General features: G+C 39.0%; 1 protein-coding gene across 9 annotated transcripts in view; it reads right to left on the bottom strand.

Moving 5' to 3' along the window:
• The window catches only part of cmpy (crimpy), a 251,626-nt gene that overhangs the window by 200,779 nt on the left and 29,778 nt on the right, over window positions 1-21,069 (bottom strand). For 7 of the 9 annotated variants that reach the window (XM_089080546.1, XM_089080547.1, XM_089080542.1 and 4 more), the window contains 2 exons: window positions 15,494-15,721; window positions 8,114-8,161 (listed from right to left, as the gene is read on the bottom strand). In XM_089080546.1, the coding sequence (XP_088936672.1) occupies window positions 8,114-8,161; window positions 15,494-15,721 (276 nt within the window). The remainder of the gene's footprint in view (window positions 1-8,113; window positions 8,162-15,493; window positions 15,722-21,069) is intronic. The other 2 variants (XM_089080549.1, XM_089080548.1) reach the window with 1 other exon arrangement.

Here is a 21,069-nt window from a genome sequence, read left to right as displayed (position 1 = left end):
GATATTCATAACGCTACATTGACCAGGTATTGTTGCATTTAACGAGACCGTGTAATTGTATTAAAAGGGACAAATATACGTGCTAATTCAATGCGCTTAGCAGCAAAGCATCCCGCCGTTACTAAATGAATCATTTAATTAAATTATCGGCAACGTTAAACGATGCGCATTAAACTTTCTTTAATGTATTTACATCAGAAACGAGCTTTAGAATCTAACGGCAATGCAACCGGGACCGTCGGAAAGTAGGGCATCCGAAACCATCGTTCGACACAGTGCGACTTACAAACATTTTAAGAGAAGTTCTAATTTCATTCGATATCGCTTAATATCAAAGTAAGATAATTATTTAAGGATACCAAAAGTAGACAGAATATAAAGTACAGCGACGCTTTTCGATTAAATTGAAATATACGAGCGGAGACAATCTGACTTGGTTGCGACCTAAGCATTTTTAAAAGCATTTTTCGTCCCTTTTAACAAAATCAAAACGCTAAAAGCAACGCTCTTTACTTCTGGCAGCGATAAAAAAAAAAAAAAAAAAATAGCAAATATTTGTCCGACATAACAGGCTGGCTTATGTTACGGCCGACGAGAAATTGCGGTGTTGGGAGGAAGTGTAACGATCAAATCTTGACGGGATCAACGATTCGCTACATTTTTACGGCAACTATACCATTTTCGCGAAGTGCCATGCCATGCGTGAGATCCTGTCGGCCGGACGGAGGGGGGGGCAGGGTAACCGTAACGGGGAATTATTACAACAGTTGCCCGCCGCCCGAGCTTGATGGAAAGCAGCGAGAACTTGGGTCCAGCCAGCTAGCCAGCGAGTGAACCATCCAAACTGGCAGAAGCGGCGAACGGACACCCACGCGTATAATTTTACGTTTGCTCTGAAAGTTACAGATGAGATAGTCTCGTCGCTCCTGGCTATTACTCGCAAATCACGTTGGGAGCGAGGGCAGCGCGAGAGATGATGGAGATAGAACAATGAACGTTGAATAATGTTAAGGAAACCTCAATCTGCTCACAAAAGGAGAACTAACGCGGAGAATATATACATCGAGGATATATATATATATATATATATATATATATATACATATTTCGGAATTTAAAAAGGTAAGATTTTTTTTTTACATCCGCTAAATCTCCCTGTCGAGATGCTTTTAACAATTTCGCTGGAGGAATAATTCCATTGTAATTTACGTATAATATAGATAAAACAATATGCACGTCCGACGGTTAATAACGTCACGAGGGAGATCGCAGGTGTACGTGTTTCGCGGCATGAGATAAGGGATACTATAAAGTCAACAGGTTTGTGAAAGTTTCTTATCGCACAACATTGTCATTGTTAATGGATTAATAAAACGAAATACTTGATTACACGTAGTAATTTAACTGCTTCACTGCATCGACTAAATGGAAATCGCAGCTGTAGATATTGTGAAATAGTCTATACCGTTCTACCAACATGTTTCAACATTAAACGAGGTACTAAATAGCTCGGTGAGAAGGATACAAACGAAATTACTATTCGAACTACTATCTTAATCCCGTTTCGGGATTTAACCGGTGATTTAAACGGTGCGATTACACTTGAACAATTACGACTTGCACACAACTTGTTGCCTTTCTCACATCTGAGGCATTCTTTGATACCTCGTGAGTTTCGCGATTATAGCCTGTCTTTTAAAGAGATTCCAATGTCACAAAAACGCCTTGCGCGGAATTCAAGATCACGGAATCTTCCGTTTTGTCTTTTGCGGCGGATATAATCTCGGGAATGCAAGGCGGAACAGCAAGTCTTTAATAAAAATAAATGAATAATATATTTGTTAGACACTTCTATGCAATTGAGCTCGCCTCGGCGACGCCGACTGTCTTCTCCTTGAACAATCGAGGTTCCTTCAAGAAACGCGAATTTCCCTCGAGACGCCCGTAACAACGCGGTCAACGCCATTAAGCGCGATTCTTGGATTATTTTCAGCGAGTATTCGGCAAAATTTCAACGTGAATAACTTGAATAAGTTTCAATTTGGATGAGTTTATAACGAAAGAAATTCTACTTATCTCAGTTGCGGTTCGACAGCTCTTGGAAAAATATGACGACTTTTAAGATAAAAACTTTTCCTTAATCTTTTAAATTAAATCTTCTATATTTTTCAAATAAAAGTTCTAACATAAATTATGAATAGCATTTTCGTGTATCTCGGCTCTCGCTATCTAAACAAACGATTGTATCATTGAAATTGCAACTAAATGTTCCGCCGTAAATTTTTTTTAGAAACGGAATAACGCTGTACTTCCACAGTAGAAGCGATTCAATTTCATCTTTGCGCGATCTTTAAATTCGAAGGAAATCCCAAGTTAAAGACGAAATTAATTCTTTCGTGAGAGCGCAGTTTTTATGTAGGCGGTAAATTAATACGTGCCCTGCGACATCCTTGCGCGTCCCTTGAATCGTAAAATTTAACAATCCACTTAACCAGAGCAAGCTTTTAATGAAATCAATTCTTGTAAGGAAATAGTTCTATCAGGAGAGGGGGGGGGGAGACAATAAATTAATCCACGTTTAATCTCGGCCCGACCACACTTCTCGGATTACTCTTTAGAACGCCGGCTGAAGTTTCACGATCCACTTAGGCCCGTAACAAGCCCGTAACAAGCTCGTAATAGAAAAAAATTAATTCAACTAAATTGCACGGCCGTCTCGTTCGGGAGAGCGGCTCGAAAGAGGGGCGGATATGAAACGTGATCCGTCAAAAAACCAGATTGACTGACGCATTACGTTAGATAGTCGTACGAAGAGAAAAACGCGCGGCTTCATTCAACTTCACGTTCGTAAACATGACTGTTAAATTTGTAAATAATATTATGCTTCTGTATCGTGACATACGCCGAGTGAAATTTGCTTTAAAAATTATCAATTTGTATCACTTCACTCGACAAATGAGATTTGTCGACAGATAAAATTTGCAGCAAAGGCAAATAAATCAGAGACGATCTTTATTTTCATATCAATTCGTATATATCGCCAACGCGCCTATCGCGCTTACCTGCCAACGTGAAAATGCCATTTCCACGTTGAAGCGTAGAACATTTTATTCCGATAGAATTTCTCCCCTTGACAGATTCTGTCTAGCGCGCATCGAAGCGAGCCGGCTTAATCTTACCGCTAGGAGTCGCGGTGGGGAGGATATCATTTTGATAAACCACCACCTGGCAATGTCGCTCGCTTTTCATGAAGAAACCCGAAAGCGAACGCAGCGTTTTCTGTTCGAGAGGACGACGGCGACGACGACGTGGCCCCCGGCGCCTTGTTACTTCGCTCAATTTCTATTTCCCTACATCGAGTTTCCCTCCTCCCCCCCCCCCTCTCCTCCCCCTGCTGCGTTTTACCAGCGCTTTACCCGCCTCTTCCTCCATAACCACGGCTGGCTCGAATAAACAGCACCGTCTTCGCGAACACGAAACAACCTATCCGTTTTATCGAGGCAAATATGCTCGGGATCCGTACGCACGAATGCCATTTTCCGCTCGCTTCTCCTCCTTTCTTCTCCTTCTCCTCCTCCTCCTCCTCCTTCTCCTCCTCCTCCTCCTCCTTCTCCTCCTCCTGGATTACTCGTTCTCGTCGCCCTCGGTATAGGGAAAACATAAATCCATGGATGGCCCGCGAAAGCACCATAAACATCTTTACATCTTTATCTTTATTCGATCCAAGTTGTGCTCCGTCACAGAAAGAAAAAACAAACTTAAAATCAACATATGCTCTAATCATGTTGATAATAATAAAATAAAAAAATTTGTCTTCCTGTGTTAAACATAATTCACAGAATTTTAAGTCTACAAAATATTTGTCATGTGTCGATCAATTAAGATTTTTTTTTACTCGAAAACATGAGATTTATCACGTCAGAGAACTAATAATAAAGATCACATCGATGGTTATCGATATGATGCCGAATTTCCAGTAGCAACGCGAATAGTTTCGTCAGAACAGCTCCGAACTTTTTGTTGTTCGGAGTAACTTCGAAAAAGCGTATCCGTGCCGTGAATCTCCCGTTACGAGATGGCCTGCATAACAACATAGAGTGTTTCTAGTACACTTTAATAAAATATGTTATATTATACCCGCGTTCGGACGATATTAAAGTTCGCCAATGTTTGCACGTTGCTGGCGCGTCGTAGTATTTACCGGAGAATCCCTTCTCAAAAGAGAGAGAGAGAGAGAGAGAGAGAGAGAGAGAGAGAGAGAGAGAGAGAGAGAGAGACAGCCGGCAAGGTTTATTTAATAACACGACGTAGAGCAGTGTCCAGGGGGAAAAAAAGGTCGCGGGAGAAAATGCCGTTTCGAAGTAACGTTTCTGATAGAAGCTGATTCAGCTTCGGGATGGAATCAAAAAGAAACTACCGAGGTAGGTTGCCGCTCAAAGATACCCGAGATCCTCGAGAAAGTTCGTGAAAGGCACAAGCCCGTAGACTTTTGTAATTTGAGGAAACGAAGGATACAGGCGCTTACGAGTCCGATTGTTCGAAAGCGGAAGCTTTCATCACGTTTTTATTCCGTGCGCTAATCCATTCGCTTCCAGCACTTCACCTTCATCGAAGGTGTATAGCGGATACACTCCCGATATACAATTTCTGTTTGAATAAAAAAAACGTGGATTCATTTTCTGTATTATGATAAAAATTCTAAAATTCAAAGAATTTTTAATTAAAGATTTATGGTACTCGCATAACTTTTTATTTTCATTTTTGATAGAAGTTATTTTCAAGTTTTGATAAAAGTAGAAAGCTGATATTGAAGGACTTAACGACTCGTTGTCTGAGATGAATATCTTCCGTGATGGCGTGGAGAAAAGTACAAAACTTGGTAGCTTTCCCATTGTGGGAAGCACATTGTCCAGAAGTGGGGAAAAGGAAAGTGATATCTCGGTATTACGAAGCAGATCGACACTCCATTCAAAGGAACTTTCAACCGGACGAAGTGCACGAACCGGACTTGGACATTTAAAAAAAAAAAAGCGTTGATATTTCTACATTTATTACGTTATATTTTTATCATATTAGAACATTTTGAAATTGAATTTTATTTGATTTCATCTTACGACGTTTTACTTACATTACTCAGGAAAAAATATTTTAAAAACATAAGAAATGCAAACTATCCTTATTTCAAACGTATCTTATTTTTTGCAACGCAGATAATTTTCATTCTAAAAAGATATAAATAAATGATAAATAAATAAATTTTTCATTCAACTTTTTATCAACTTTTTTAGCTTAAGATTGCATTATCGTGCAAATATTGTATAAGAAAATTCAATAATGTAATTTTTTTTAGCAAGATAAATTTTAAAATTTAAAATAATACATATAGCTCACGAATATTATATATGATATAAATATTATATGATAAAATATTGATAATACTTCTAATTCTTCTCGTATAATTTAAATATTTGCTTATCGCATTTATCAATAACGTATTTAATAAAATTCATTTATTCTTCACTTTTACTTTTCATTATCGCGTCCGCAATTTCATCGGTTTTTAATACTGACACCAATAAAGAGAATAAAATTATCCTGAAAAATTCCATTCACGAATCGTTTTGCTAAATTTAATAATGAAGCACCGGTATTCTGCCATGTGCTTCCATTGACTTTAGCTGAAAATGTCGTTCCGCATCAACGTACGAAAGCGCCAACAAACTTTGCCACGTTGTGTAACGCGCGATTACTCTTTGTTACTTCCTTTCGTAACCAACCCATGAAAACTCTCCATGAAAACTCGTTGGAAACAGCCGCCCGACGGCAACCACGAGCACTAGAAGCAGTAGAAGGGAAGTTTTTATCACTCGTCTTGCAAAGGGCCACCCGATAAATTAAATTGCCCTTGGCTCTCAACTACGTGGAATAATCGTCGTAATCGTCCTCTCACCTTTCAAACAGTTTCAGCTCTCGCGATTTGCAGCCACGAATATACGACGATTTCGATAGCGGATACATAATTCGGATAATATTCATTAAAATAAGGAAAAATTGGGAGAAGCGGTACGATGATATAAGATTTATCTGTCTTTTTAAAAAGTTGGAAAGATTAATCTTCTAAATATTGAGAAAGTAAAAAAATTGAGATTGAGCTCGTTTTTTTTTTTTTTTTTTCAAAAAAAAAAAGCAGTTCGAAGATCGTTGAATATCCCGCAATCCCGGGGAAAATCCGATCTTAAAATTTCACAAGTCCAATAAAAGCCGAGCCACGCTTTTTTTCTCGGACGTCACTGTGGTCGCGTCATGCCGCTCGCTTATCTCGAAATTCGCGATGCGCGATCGATAAAGCTCCCAGTATATAATTTCAACGGCAAGTAGCAGTCCGAAACTGAGCGCAAGTGTAACGCGAAACCGGCCGGTATCGGTGCGATACGAGCCGCAAGTAAAAAAAAAAAAAACGAAAAACGACCTTGCTACTTCAATTTCACGGTACGCACGCAAAAGTGTAATTTTTTAACGCGCCCGGCCGCGTTGGAAATTCCCTGTGAAAAGCTTCGCCGCAAATGTGTGCCGCGATATACGCGAGGGGCACATCCCCCCCCCCCTTTGTTACAGGCCGCATTCCGCGCATCGCCCAAGTTCGTCCTCTTTACGCGCGGTTTGTAACAAACCGCGCGAAAGGTAGGACTAACTATGGTCGTCCAAAAAGGAAAGTTCTTATCTTCGCCGCCGTCTTATTTCGCGATAGAGAAAGCAAGGAATGAAGGGCGCTCTCGTCTGCCAAATTAAATTAACCCATCCCTCCCCCCCCCCCCGTCCCCGTGCTTCACGAGTGCTAACTGCTTGACCTTCGCAAACCCTTTCCCCCGATCGAAATAATTCAATTCCACGCCGAGTCGCTTATGGGACTATCTCGCTGTTACATTGGCGGTAGTGGTGGTTATCCGCTTCCTCGTGGACCCCGGCCCCCAAGAACGTGGTAGATGCGTGACGCCGATAAGAGATGTAATTAGTAGCAACGTGAGTAGTTCTGATATCGCGGAAAGTGACGGGGAAAGAAATTCCGTTTAACCGCGATATCATCTAAACGGTACTATCCCAACACTGTTCTCTGTATCGAAGCAGGCAAATTCGTACATATGTATATTTAAAGCAATAAAACTCGCCAAACTTGGCGCGATTAAAACGTCACGTAATAATATAATTTAATCGTAATGTGTTATATAATGTGTTATATTATTACAACTCTATTATTAATTATAATGTTTTATAAATCTTTCATATGATTCTAATGAACAAAAGATTTTCAAGATATTTTAGTAAAAACGTGCGTAATTATTATTATTATTATTATTATTATTATTATTATTATTATTTCATAAAAGTAAATGCGAAAATCATAAAGGCATGAAAATAATATGTGAAAATAATTGGCAGCGATGCTCGGTTACGAGGGGGCAATTTTTCAATAATTTACATAGCAAAATGAGTGACGGTAAACGCCAAGTAATAGTATCAATCAAATAAGATTACGTTCTTTCGGTCAATCTCATAAAATATTCTTATAACAATTACATTTTTCGCATAACGCTGAATATAAGGGTTAATTTTAGCACACGGAATCGATAAGGATAAATGTTGGGAAAGTCCGATCAATGTAGAACTACAGTTAGATGACAGTGCTTATGTTGCGTTTATGCCGAGCAAGTTTGTACAAAGCAAATATGGTACAACGGTATTATTTATCGCTCGATCAAAGAAATATCATATCAAAATTAGCAGCATTATAATCTTTGCTCGAATATTCTATTAAAGATTCTCTGTGGGCAACAGGATGACACGGCATATTTGATCCGCCGGAAAGTTGGAAGTTTCGACCTAGTAACACTTGTTAACTGGCCGAAACACACACACGTATTAATGCCGAGAGTCGAATACTGCTAAAGCCGTGATGGTGTCAAAGGAAGAGTCGCCGCATAGTTCGCCGTTGAAACGCGATCTCGTATAATTTCCCTTTAATCCCTTAAACACGATAGCGGAATGAATACTAAACACACTCAATTAAAGCCGCCCGTTTCGCGAAAACTTTCGGAATTGGTTGAAAGTAACTCACCCTCGATGGCGGTGCTGCTCGGCGTGTCGCCAGAATTATAGAGGTCATCTGAAAACAGAAGTTAGAAGTTCATCAGCTGCGGTAGTACTTCTCTCGGTAGACGGATATTGGGCATGAATTAATTAACGAGTACTTGCGAAACACTTCATTAGATTAAACTTAGATAGCATTCTCGGGCGCGTCCATTATTTCGCGATCGGAGGGGGAGAGGAGGGGGGGGGAGGGGTGCCCGAGCGACCCCGTTCGATCCTAGAATTACTAATAAGTAAAGTAATTCAGTCTTCGGTAATTACGTCTCCGTAATGACCTGCGCCGTAAATGCAATTTAGCCCCATTAAAATACCAAATCGCGTGTCATCCAGCGAAGTAATTGGCATTGATTAAAGAATGAATTCACAAAGAAGATTACATTAGTCAGAATCAATTGATAATGGGCAATATAAAAAGTATCGGAGTGATAGATTAAAAAAAAAAAAAAGAAGAAAATTTATTCGCGAGAAGAGAATATGAAAGTATGAGTAAGACGATAGGAAGACATTCTTACTAAAAAACTTACAAATTATCTAAATCTCAATTTCAAAATGCACTTGTACTCTTTCCAATACCGTTGTATTTTTCGATATCATTTTAATAAAAGATAATTTTAAAATTTACGTGGACATTCAAGAATCTCTGAAAATACTCCGTTTCGCTCGTTTCTTTTTCTAAATATATCATATTCACGCGTGATAAAGGATTCCATAAATGTCCTGATCTCATTAAATGCATTAACTGCGAGCGCCGACGAGTTACGACATAGATTACGAATTTACTTAGGGATGAGCAATTCAATATTCCGTACGGCCGTGAACATTTGTTACACAAATAATCGAATGACTTGCCACCGGACGTTTAATATTGGCGAGTAAATTTTACGCAACATCGACGCGAGTCTCGAGCAAATATCGGATTATTCGGAAGTGCAGGCAAATTCACAGGGTGATCTTCCTCGGATGATTGCTGCGATATTTACTATTAATATTTGTCACACACTACAACCGTAACTGTCCTTTACCTTCCATTCAATCAGCTTTCCACGTCATATTTCCTCATAATAAATATTAAATCAAGACAAATTTTTAAACAAGTGAAATCCAGCGTCTTTTATCTTCATCTATATATATAAATGTATGTATAAATTAATAATTTAAAATAACGAATCAACTATATTTAAAGATAAGATTCCTAATACAGGCCGACATATTAATAAAATATTTAAGTGTTTAAATAAAAATTGTCGTGAATTTTCATTTCTGAAGAAAAGATAACAGTTATTTTCAGATTTAGTTTACGTGTATATTCCTTCAAATTATTTTATCAGATTGTAAAGCGCGATAAGAGAGCATTCGCTAATATTGTCTAGCTAATAATATAATAATATAATAATATTGTTTATCATCCATGCACGCCGATGTCATTAATTATATTTCTGTCACGTGCTAATATTATATACTAATCTTCGCGCGAGTCGTTAATTTATAAATAGAAAGCTTCCGGATGAAATTAATAGTTTCGTTACCGTGACGAAGATAGCTTTTATATTTTATCCTCTGTAACTGCACACGAAGGTCTCCGCCGGGGATTAAGTTGAATCTAACGATCAATAAAGCGTTCGTGTAATGACCCAATTATTAAGTTATTGGCCGCTGAAGTGTGCGAGACCGTAAGGCACCGGCACGATCATATTGGTATCCGTAATCCTACCCTCCCGCACTCCCCCCCCCCCCCCCTCCACCCCTTTCCTCGCAATTACATCGTCGGACATCTGACATTTTTAAATTGGACTCGGCTGCGCACGCGAAAGCGATTGGTGGTCACTCGATCGTATCTGACCTCGTGCTTATGTCGGCGACGATTGCGTAGTCTAATGTCTAAACCAACGGACTAGACCAACGTTGGGGAATCGTTTTCTCACGATCGCACGGTTGTGTGACCCAACAAACCCAGTTGAATAAAGATAGACGTCTCGTCGCCAAAGGATATCTAATAATAAGTATTCCAATTCCAAGCCGCTTTTATACCGACATATTTCGTAGATTAGGAATTCATGAATTTGTGATAAGAGGAGAAATTACTTTCCGAGAGAGTTATTTCGTCATAACTTCATTTATCCGCGGAGATTGGTAAATGTCAGTCTCTTCCACGTGGCTTAAAATAATTCCAACATAGATCTCACCTCGATTACATATAACTTATATATATATAAAATTAACTTTTTGTACAATTTACATCATTTTCATGCTAATTTATATCGATTTTCATTGTTAAATTTTAATCGACCCAAATATCGCAAGGATTATTTTACGCAAAAAGGAATTTATAAGCAAATTGATCGTGCCAGACTTTCTCAAAAAACGTTCGCGCGTCCTCCGAAATTCTGTATGCAGTAAAAAAATCCAAAGGTTCCCTTAAGACCTTGCCGAACCAGCACTTTTGACACAATATGACTTTACGTTGTTTCTATACTACGAGAGTAAAAAGCGATTGGATCCGGGACGTGAGAGGAGTATCTATGAACAAAGAAGAAATTGCAAGGGTATAAAGGATCGAGGGACGTCCCAGAATGTTTCATAAACGCTTTCGCTCGATGTTATATTCTCTGACACGTGGCAAATGGACGAAAATATATTTTGAATCCGGAAACGCGAAGCAGTGAAGTAGTAAAGCGCGCGCCTTCATATTCCTGCCGCGTAAAAAAGAATCGATCGTGCCTTATTTCAAGAAATTTTAAAATAATCAATCACGTTATTCCGATAAAGACGAGAGCGAGTCAAGGCAAAAAAAAAAAGAAGAAGAGAGGAAGAAAAGAAAAAGAAATAATAAACCTTTTTTATCATTAAAAAAAAATGTATTAATTTCCACCTCGGGCACTACTTTCAATAATATCATCAGTTTTATAGGCGAGATGCAAAAGTTTGCTTATGATTTTGAAAACAGAGTTACAAAGTTCGAAAGTTTCTCGCGATTTATTCGTTCTAGTAAATTGTAAGGAAAAAAAACATTCTAGTCGTAACAGCTTGCCATGTTATTAACACTTTAACATGGAAAAAAATTAATTGAAATCTTTTCCTCATTTCATGAGGCAAATAATCTTTTCTGTTGTAGCAATTAGAGATGAAACTTATTCACCAGATGCTTTGAACCAAACATTCCGGCACTGCCAATCGCGAGCTGAAAACCCACTCGGACGAATTCTTGCTATGTGGCATTTAATTTGCATTTCCTAAGCATCAACAAAGTTTTATTAGTTCTCGCAATACGATTCGCAATTCGCTTCATATTCCATGAATTAGCGTGTCGAACAAGTTTACGGGGCATGCGACGACTAGCTGTTAGGCTTATGGCATAAAATGAATCGGGCATAATGGCCCAACATAAACTGAAATTGAAGGTGTCGCGAAGTCGATTTCGGCGCCAAACTTCTAGTCGAGTGTAAATTCATGCTGCACGCGTTGTTAAACGAATTAATTTCTGCTAACGACAGGTCGACAACGAGCAATTTATATACATATTGAATACAACTTCGTTATTAATTCATTATTTATCACAGGTTCTGGCTCATAAAAAATACTCGTAAAACATTTGCATATAAATTAATTGTTAATTTGTCAATTTACTACTATTTCTGGAAATGTATTATTATTGTTGCGACGAAGATAATAGAATTTAACTTCTATTGGATAAAAGCATAAGAGAGAGAGAGAGAGAGAGGATAAAATATTATTTTTTCACGTTAATATCTTTCAAAAAATAAAGTTAGAGGGGAGAGTCAGAAAGAGATCAAATATCTGTGAAACGCAATTCCGTTTTCGATATGTTTGATTTTTTTATCATCGAAAAAGGCCTAAACAGAATTTAAAACGCTGTAAATTTGACTTTATATAACTAAAAAAAATCAATAAAATACAGAAATGTAGAATTATTCTAGTTAGTCGTACAATGAAATTTAGTGTAAATTTACCAAATAAATTTACATAAAAAAATGTCCGCTATAAACGCATTTCGTAAATACCAATATAAGCGTAATAGAGATACAATGCAGCTCCATTGCGCATGTACGCCGTGTACGTGTTATTGCATCCTGTATTCGCGCAATTTCCTATACATAGCATTTCGAAGTGTAATACATCCGCGACGGAATCAATGATTTTTTTATTGTGATTAGTGAACAATATCGGGCATTGCACTCAATTAATCGAAGGACAATTACTTTCAATGAGATTCAATGAATTTCGCGGTGCGTTCCAAATCCGCTACTTTATTTCGCTGCGGGAGATGATATTCGCTGAAATGTCTCCATTCAGATCAGTTTGCCGCCTCAAATCACAATTTGAAAGTGTTCGCTATTCATCGCAAATTAAAAGATATACGCAAAAAAGGAGGAAATAATTTTATTATATTGTTATGAGCGAGACGATCCTGCATTGTAAAATACACGCTCTATGATCTGCTTTCATCTGCTTCAAATTTATTTTCTTAATATTAATTTAACAATTAATAGATAATAGTTAATATTAACTTAAATGTGATACATCTGCGTGTATATAATCTAAACACGGAATATCACCACGCACCAAGTGATGACTCGTTATTCCGAAGAAATGTCATTCGGATATGTCGTAAGTGCCTCGGTTCGCCTCGGAAAGGATTCGGTCGATTGGTTTCCTTGTTCCTCTTTCGGACCTAGGGATTTTACTCGTGTACTTAACTCGCTGATAAAAGAACAATCCGTCTACCTTCTACCTTTATAGAACGTACGCGATTAAACTTTTCTCAACGAATCGAATTTAACTTTCTGCACCGGTCGGAGTAACTACTTTTGTTACTCGTTCACCAACAACCTCGTTACACGTTGAACACCGCACTGTGTCGAGATGGACTTCTGGAAGTTGCACTCGAAAGGAGAATGAGTTAACTATTGATTCTGAGCAACTACGGATGAGAGCTCTAATCATAACTGTTATGGAGTCTTGCACACGCAGTTATTTCTTTTGACATAAACAATTATTGGAGTTATGAGAGTAAGAGGAATCGAATGCGCGCATAGCAGTCGGCTTGCTACATGTCATATTTGCCATACTAATACATATATATATATATATATATATATATATATATACGTAAATACATACATACGTAAGGTACAAATTCTTGAAATACAATTATTACCGACGAAATTTATTTTCAACGAAAGATACAAAGTATACAAAGTTCACAGAGTAAACTATTTTATTTTTCATCATTAGATTAGAAATATCGAGTTTTTCTTCGATAATGGAGTTACCTTAAAAATCCGTGAATATTACTCTAAAAAGATTCGATATTAATAAAGCGATTGAGTGAAAGAAGTCATTATTGCACAAAGTTCAATTGGTTCTATAGGAACGGTTCCCCTATATCGGAAATCACGTTGGGTAATCGAAAGATCTATAAAAAAGTCGCTTCAAGTTTTAGCCGGATAACACAATCTTCTCTCTCCCACGTGTGATGATTGTTCTTGCGCGTTTTAATCAGAAAGGACGAAACCGATAACGAACGAACAAACGTTGCCCGTAGTTGTGTCTTTTTCTCATTACTGGTATACCCCCCGTCTGGTGTCCCCCTTCTGGTCTGGTTTTCCCGTTTTTCTCAGTCTTTGTCCTCGCCTCTCTCCGACGCTATTTATGTTTTCTTTTCATTTACGCCACACCATCGTTTGCGCACCCGACACAGTTTCATGTATTTCATTCACTACTCGCTACTGTTTCGTTTTTTTCATGAAAACTGGCTACGGTGACGAGAGAAAACGGCACGACCGATGATAAAAACACGACGATTAATACCGTCGCAATAAGACTATGTAGCCCGAATGATGACTGTCAATTTCTCAACTCCTTCGCTCCCAACCGGTTCTCAATCACGGCCTCAACTTTTTACTTCGTTTGTAATATGCAAACGCAAACAAGTTCAGTTCCGAAGTCTCTCAGGGCCATCCGAAAACTCGAGTTCCACTTAAACACTCGTAGAAAAAAAAATGAAATGGTCATGTCAGAAATAACTCGTTAAAAAAATAAAGGAAGGAACACAAGGCTCCCTCTCCCTCCGGCGAGTAAGGGGGGGCACTCCGCGCTAAAAGGATTAACGACGATAAAACAAACAGTCGGCCGTAATTGTTTGCGTAATTAACGAGTCGCATCGTTGAAATTGCTACGCGTCCGATAAAGTGCGCGCAATGTTTTAAAAAGCAATAGCAATTAAGTTTAAAGGCCTTACACTAACGGCCTCGCCTATTGTTAACGGGTTTAATAAATGTTTATGGTTTTCGTGACGACGTTCATGACCCAAAAATTTTATTGGTTCTTACAAGTACGCAATATTTCGTGGAGCATAAAGCATTCGTGCGGCGCAACGCGGACGATCTCTATCTCCATTCGGAAGCGACGTTATTCCTTCTTGCGAGATTGATCCCGTTCTCTATCACGTCAGCAATTCTTATCGTAACATGTTAGCACGCGCGCGCTAGATAAACAATAGAGCAAATAGAGCAAACAGAAACTTTGTGGGCGTGGCCGCTCAAAAGAGAGCAAAAACGTAATGGCAAATAAACATTGACGTTTGCAATAACTCAGAAACGATTTATGCTAAAGCGATTTTCGCGATCAATTCGCGAACTCATCGATAATACATCATGAATACTGTCCATTCATCAGGAGAATCGATACAGTCGGGAATTTATATCAGATCAGACGCGGATACTAGAAAGCATAATAAAAACTGCCAAACATAATTACAAATCATCCTTCTATCAATAAGTAGATAAGTAGAAAAACATTAAAGCGTAAGTCTTTCTTTCATCTGTAGAAGCACAAAGTAAAAAATTAACTATTCCAAAATATAAAAAGATACGAAAGATGTACAACTCTCTGTCATCGTGACAAAGACGTAAATGTAACGTAAGCCGTACCATCAAATTTCGCACGATTATTCCATTATAATAGAATCATCAATCATCGATCGTAACGTCTTCAAAGAGACGCAACGAATCGGAACAAATTGTTACACGTATCAGGCGCGAACAAACGCGTACTAAACTTTCATCGATTACACACAAGTTTCCCGCGCCGGTTCTCCGACGAACACGTGGAGATAATTAAAATTGATAGTCCCGCGTTACGCCGTATTACGTTCCGATTCCCCTAACGACAGACGGGTGTAACTCGCGCCATTTGACGAATCGAGCGTGAAATTAATTTCGCCATTAGTGCACTTTGACGCGCATTATCGTGCCGCCGCAGCAGAGCAGACGCGGATCGCGCCGCCGTATATCACGGTGCGCTCACATATGGAACGAATGCGTCCTACCGTAAGCAATTTTCGCCTCCAAATTGAGCCGGCACTCGTGCCGCGTCGTGTACATGTAGGGCCGCGGCTCACCCGGGCACCAGGGCACCGACGGACCGCAAACGCATTTGCCAGCGGCCGCCGCGTTTCCGGTCTCGGCCGCGACGACTCCCTCGCCGACCAAGTTGCAGCCAGCGCCCGACATCATCGGCCCGTGCGGACAGTGCCTCCTCCATCTGCCCGGGATCTCTGAAAAGCGCAACAGCGCAATAACGTCAGTCGTGCAGTTTTACGAACGTACGCTATTATGAGAGTATAAAAGTGTCTTTGTTTTTTTTTTCTTTAAAAAAAAAAAAAAAAAATTGAGCGATGAAATTTTTTTTAAACTGATGATACCATGTTCCCCACACACACACACACGCGCGCGCACGCACACACACACACACACACACATCGCGCGCGCGTACACAAGTACGGAAGATTATTTTTTCAATTATGTTAAATCGATCGTAATTAATTGAGCAAGCGGTACACTCGTCGTTAAATTTGAGAGACCGACGGTGATGAAACACCGTTTTGTATCGGCTAAACTCGTTCTATTATTCAGCATGCAACAGAGATTGTGCGGCTTTATTATTCATCGACCGCAAACCATATGTTTCTTCTCTCGCGTGCGATTGGCCCCCATAGGAGCGACGTGATTTTTTGGATACGCGTAAATTTACAAGTGCGTGTTTACGCGTTGTGTGCACGGTATCGGTTTGTTTAAGTTGCGCGCATTGTGCTAAACGCTTATCACGAAACATCAAGTGATCCATTTAGTTTAACATAGCGGTACCGTAGATTATTTACGTGAATTGAAAAGTCGATCTCTCACCAATCGTAAAAACATTGACGAACAATATTCGAAATACATGCATAATATTGGCTGGCCCGAGAGAGAGAGAGAGAGAGAGAGAGAGAGAGAGAGAAAATTCGAATTTCTTCTATAAAAAAAAATGTTTCTCCCATGTTGTCCCACGTTGTAGCCTCATGTACTTAAATCCCTCAGGATCGACAATGATGTTTGTATCTGTAATAATCCGGATTATCGCGCAGAGGCATCATCGCGAGGAGAAAATTCCACGCGATTTGAGAGAAGCTGGTGCAGCGTGACGTTGCGCTACACGAAGGGCTTGAATGTAATAGCACCGCGGAAAAATCCCGGAATCATGTATCCGTGGCAAATTCACGATCGAGCAAATCGAGCATCGATAACGGTGCAATTACAAAACCGTCAACATCGCTAAGCACCGCTTACTGCATACATCGCTTGTCGTCGTCGGGTTAGAATGAGGGGTGGGTACCACGATACCATCGATACCCGAGGGAATATAATGCGGTCGCCTAATGAGACGCGGTGTGTACCCGGACGACAAATTCCAATTCAATTGCGTTCGCCGTACTAGCTATTGTACGGTGACCGGGAAGCACGGAGAAGAGAGAGAGAGAGAGAGAGAGAGAGAGAGAGAGAGAGAGAGAAGGAGCAAAAGCGATTTAAGGCATCGTCGTCGCTATTTGAAAGAAAGAACAGCAATTAACTTACGCCATTTGTGCGAAATAAAAGTGCGACGAGATCTAAAAGGAAAAAAAGAGTAAAAACGGACTCGAGACGTTCAACCAACCGAACGGTAAATCGAGGTAGCCGATTGTGTTCGACATGAAGGGCGGTTTCAGTCTTCGTAATAACCTAATCCGTAGCCACGATGACCCCCCCCCCTCCCCCGTCCTACCTTCCTACTCACCATCGATCGCACCGCGTTTCAATCGATAAGTTTAATAATCCACAGACGGGTTGCGGAGAAAATCGAATTTGCCGATCGGTTTGCCCATCAACCCTCCAGGCCTCCTAAATGCGAATTCATTTCGAGTTAATGGCTGGGAATGCGCTTCCGTCTAATTGCCCATGAACCGATCAGATATGCGCCACGATCTCTGAACGCAACCGAACCGCAGCGGTTTTCGATTAAGAAATATCCAGAATACTGTATAGAGAACGGTCCCAAGAATGATCTCCAAAAGCAATACCGCATACGCTCAGATTCATCGCGGAATTACGCTTCTTTGGGATAATTTCTCGAATTCGCGAATGCGCACTCGTAACAATCGTTAACAAATTTGCTTCAACTATCCGATATATTTAAAGCTGGATTTTACGAATTTACATGTCTCACGTGTCACATAATATAATTCCAGAATATCGCGTCGTTTTATTACATTACATTACGTTACATCGCATGAAAGTTGTCCTATTAATATCACGGATTTTATTGTTTGATAATTAATTAATGGTGTCGCTACGACACCATGTCTCCTCGAAAAGAGTGCAGAAACGTTTCGGATTCGCCATGCTCTTAATGCAAATTCATTTTGAGTTAATGGACCGTGTACACGATGGCCAATTGGCCGTGACCATTCAGGATGCACATTTCCGCTTTTACGTACAGCTTTTATGCCGTCGATCTTTCCGGAGCAGCGACACGAAATTCGAAAAGTCAGACTGCACTTACAGTTGTACAATGCAATCGGCTTACTCGGAGACACATTTGGTCTCTTGTCCCAGTCAGTAATCCGTTAAATCGTCAGTAACCACTTCCCTAATGTGTGCTAACGCTTGCTTATATCTCTCTCTCAGCAAGCTTTCCTTAAAAAATACTTGGCACCTTCCAAAGAAGCAAAGAAGAGTGTGCAAAATGGCAGAATTTCTCATTAATATGCGCATATAAAATCTTAACAAACTAAAAAAAATACTGATTTTAAGTAGATAGTCTATTTTTATTCAAGTTGAATAAACGAAAAGTTACAATTGTAAAAGAAAGAAAAGTGCTTCTTAAAAATTTAATGATATTACGGAAATTATAAATTCAATTAATATTTTATTTCTTATAAATTATATAGGTAAGAGTACAATATAAAAAATATTAATTATCACTGCAAAGAACACTAGCGAAATGTTAACGCACTATACACATTCGGACTTCTTGGAGTAATAACTTATATTACAAAATAACCAGTGTATTGATAAGGAAATAATTAAAGTTTCAATTATATAAATTAATATTTATTTATTAAATATAATTGAAAATTAGGGAGATAAAAAAATCATCTCATCGTAAATGAATACAGGCACTTCGTGCAGATATATTCTATATTTTTTGATAATAACAACATATAATTGCTTCAAATGACGTTAAATTACCATAAACCCGCCCCACTAAAATATATCGCTATAACGACATACGATAATGAAACGTTTTACACGCCCGTTATTATAGCACGTGAGGCTCATATCGTGAACCATGCGGAGCACGATGACGTTTTATGTGGCGCGCGGCGAAATGCAGATTTCCGGTAACGAGGAAATTCCGGAACTCCGTTAACAAAGTAAACGAAGTTGTGAAAAATAACGGTACTCCGCCCAGTCCAGGTAAGTAACCCAGGCGAAGAGAAACGAGGAGCAACTTAATCAACCGGCGCGAGTGTGTATTAAGGACGGCGGTAAAGAATCATGCGCTGTCGGAAAAACACGAAACTAAGAGTGAGAGAACTGTTGAGTGAGTGTACTGTTAAATTTTTTACAAACCCCATTTGCATGCGTAACGTGGAGAGCGACACATTAGAATGGATCTTTTTATTTACATCTTATTATTTTTCTTCACGCGAGTATACATGTTCACATTTGTACTTATAATCTAATCACTTAAAAACGAATAATAAGTTACGTATGTTATGGTATATAGTGAGTTTTACACAAAGATAGAAAATATTGATCATCGATTTGTAGATTGAATCTTTTTTTTTTTATTTTACATTTTTTGCATGTGTACTCGTGTACTCGTCGGCAATTTTCTTTTAACTATTACGTTAGATCAAATTGTAAATTCAAGTCTCAGTATATATCCGCTAATAAAAATATCTTTTATATTTCATTCCTTCCTGAGGTACATCCCGTGTCGCCGTGAAACCTTAAAGTATAAATAAAAGTTTCATAGGCCAAACGGAATGATGCTCCTAAAATGCGAGTATTCGGTTTCAATATTTTCTCGTGTTGCAATGTAAGACATAAAGTCGGTGGATCGTTGGGGAGCCCCTTCGCAAAAAGAACAGAAGCACAGCGTGAATCTCGAGATTTCTTGATTCCAAAACATCCTCATATTTCGGTGTTTCAGACTACTGTCGTATCTATCTCGAAATTGGATTTCAAGTATCTCTGAATATCACGAGACACTTCCGTAACTCCGAAAAATAATTCAATAAACTTTTTAATAATGAAAATATTTTTAAAAATAACATTTTGCGAATCGTTTAAACCTGATCGTTATTAAAAGGGTAATAATCCTTCGATAAATAATTTCATTGTTTCTTTTCTAAAAAAAAAAAATTTATTTTAATTAGAAAATGGAAAAACAACGTAAACATAAATTTATCCCGAGCTTATTCAGTCATGGAGTTGGAGAATGTTGCGTTTTTAATAATATGCTTCTCTACAAATAAGGAATATAAATCTCCCAATAATGCTGCGCTCGTGTACTCCAGTTAAAAAACGAAATCTGTTTTTTCCAAGCTCGCGAGTAAACCTGGTGGTAAAAAAAAAAAAAAGAGGAAGAGAAACTCGTGCGGATGGCAGTTTCTGCAGTATGCGTAATGTATGATACTCGAGAAAATTATGGTACGTTTAATGGATACGACGCGACCTCGTTGTGACGCAGTAACGTCGATGAAAACGGCATGTCTCTCGTACGTATACACCTTTAACGGTGCGAGCTTTCGTTCTCGAGTACTCGCGAGTATCCGCGAGTACTTGCGAGTGTCGCGCGCGCGCATGCGCGCGCGCGCGGTTTCATTTTCTCTCAAATGCAAATGATCAGGCATCATTGCGCCGCGCGTTGCGTCGAGTGATCAATATTTACAGAATTATTTGCGCGATAGAACACATAGATAATACTACATAAGTGTACTTTCAGCATATCGAATTGGTTTGCAGAAGCAAGCAGAAGCGGCTCGATAGCGAATGGAAATGCAGTTTTTGTGAAGTGAATCAATTCGTTGAACTGCACTGGATTAAATGCTAATGTACTGCTTAAAAATGTAACTGAATGGGTGGAAAGAGTGTCTGTGTTTAGATATTGCGTTTGTAATACGACGATAAAGATTATACCGTGTACCACACACACACACACACACACACACACACACACACACACACACACACACGCGCGCGCGCGCGCGCGCGCACACACACACACACACACACACACACACACACACACACACATATTAATTTCATAATTATTTATCATTAAATTACAATAAAATATTTTAGTCAGATATTCATTCGAAACAATTAAAATATCATCGATAATATACGGCACAATATTGACCATAAAGTGAATTTTTACGTATTTATGCATATTTCTAATTTGGAAAAAAATTTCATGTCACACGATCGATCGCGTGTGATCTCCGCAAGCCGTTCTGTGTAACTATGAAAAACGATACAAAATTGTTACAGTCGGAAAAACGGAGTTACATCCACGAAAGCAAACAAACACTAGAAT

Source organism: Pogonomyrmex barbatus, unplaced genomic scaffold (genome assembly GCF_055798465.1).
Source record: "Pogonomyrmex barbatus isolate J1 unplaced genomic scaffold, ASM5579846v1 scaffold3, whole genome shotgun sequence".
NCBI lineage: Eukaryota > Metazoa > Arthropoda > Insecta > Hymenoptera > Formicidae > Pogonomyrmex > Pogonomyrmex barbatus.
This window is presented reverse-complemented; position numbering and strand designations above follow the sequence as displayed.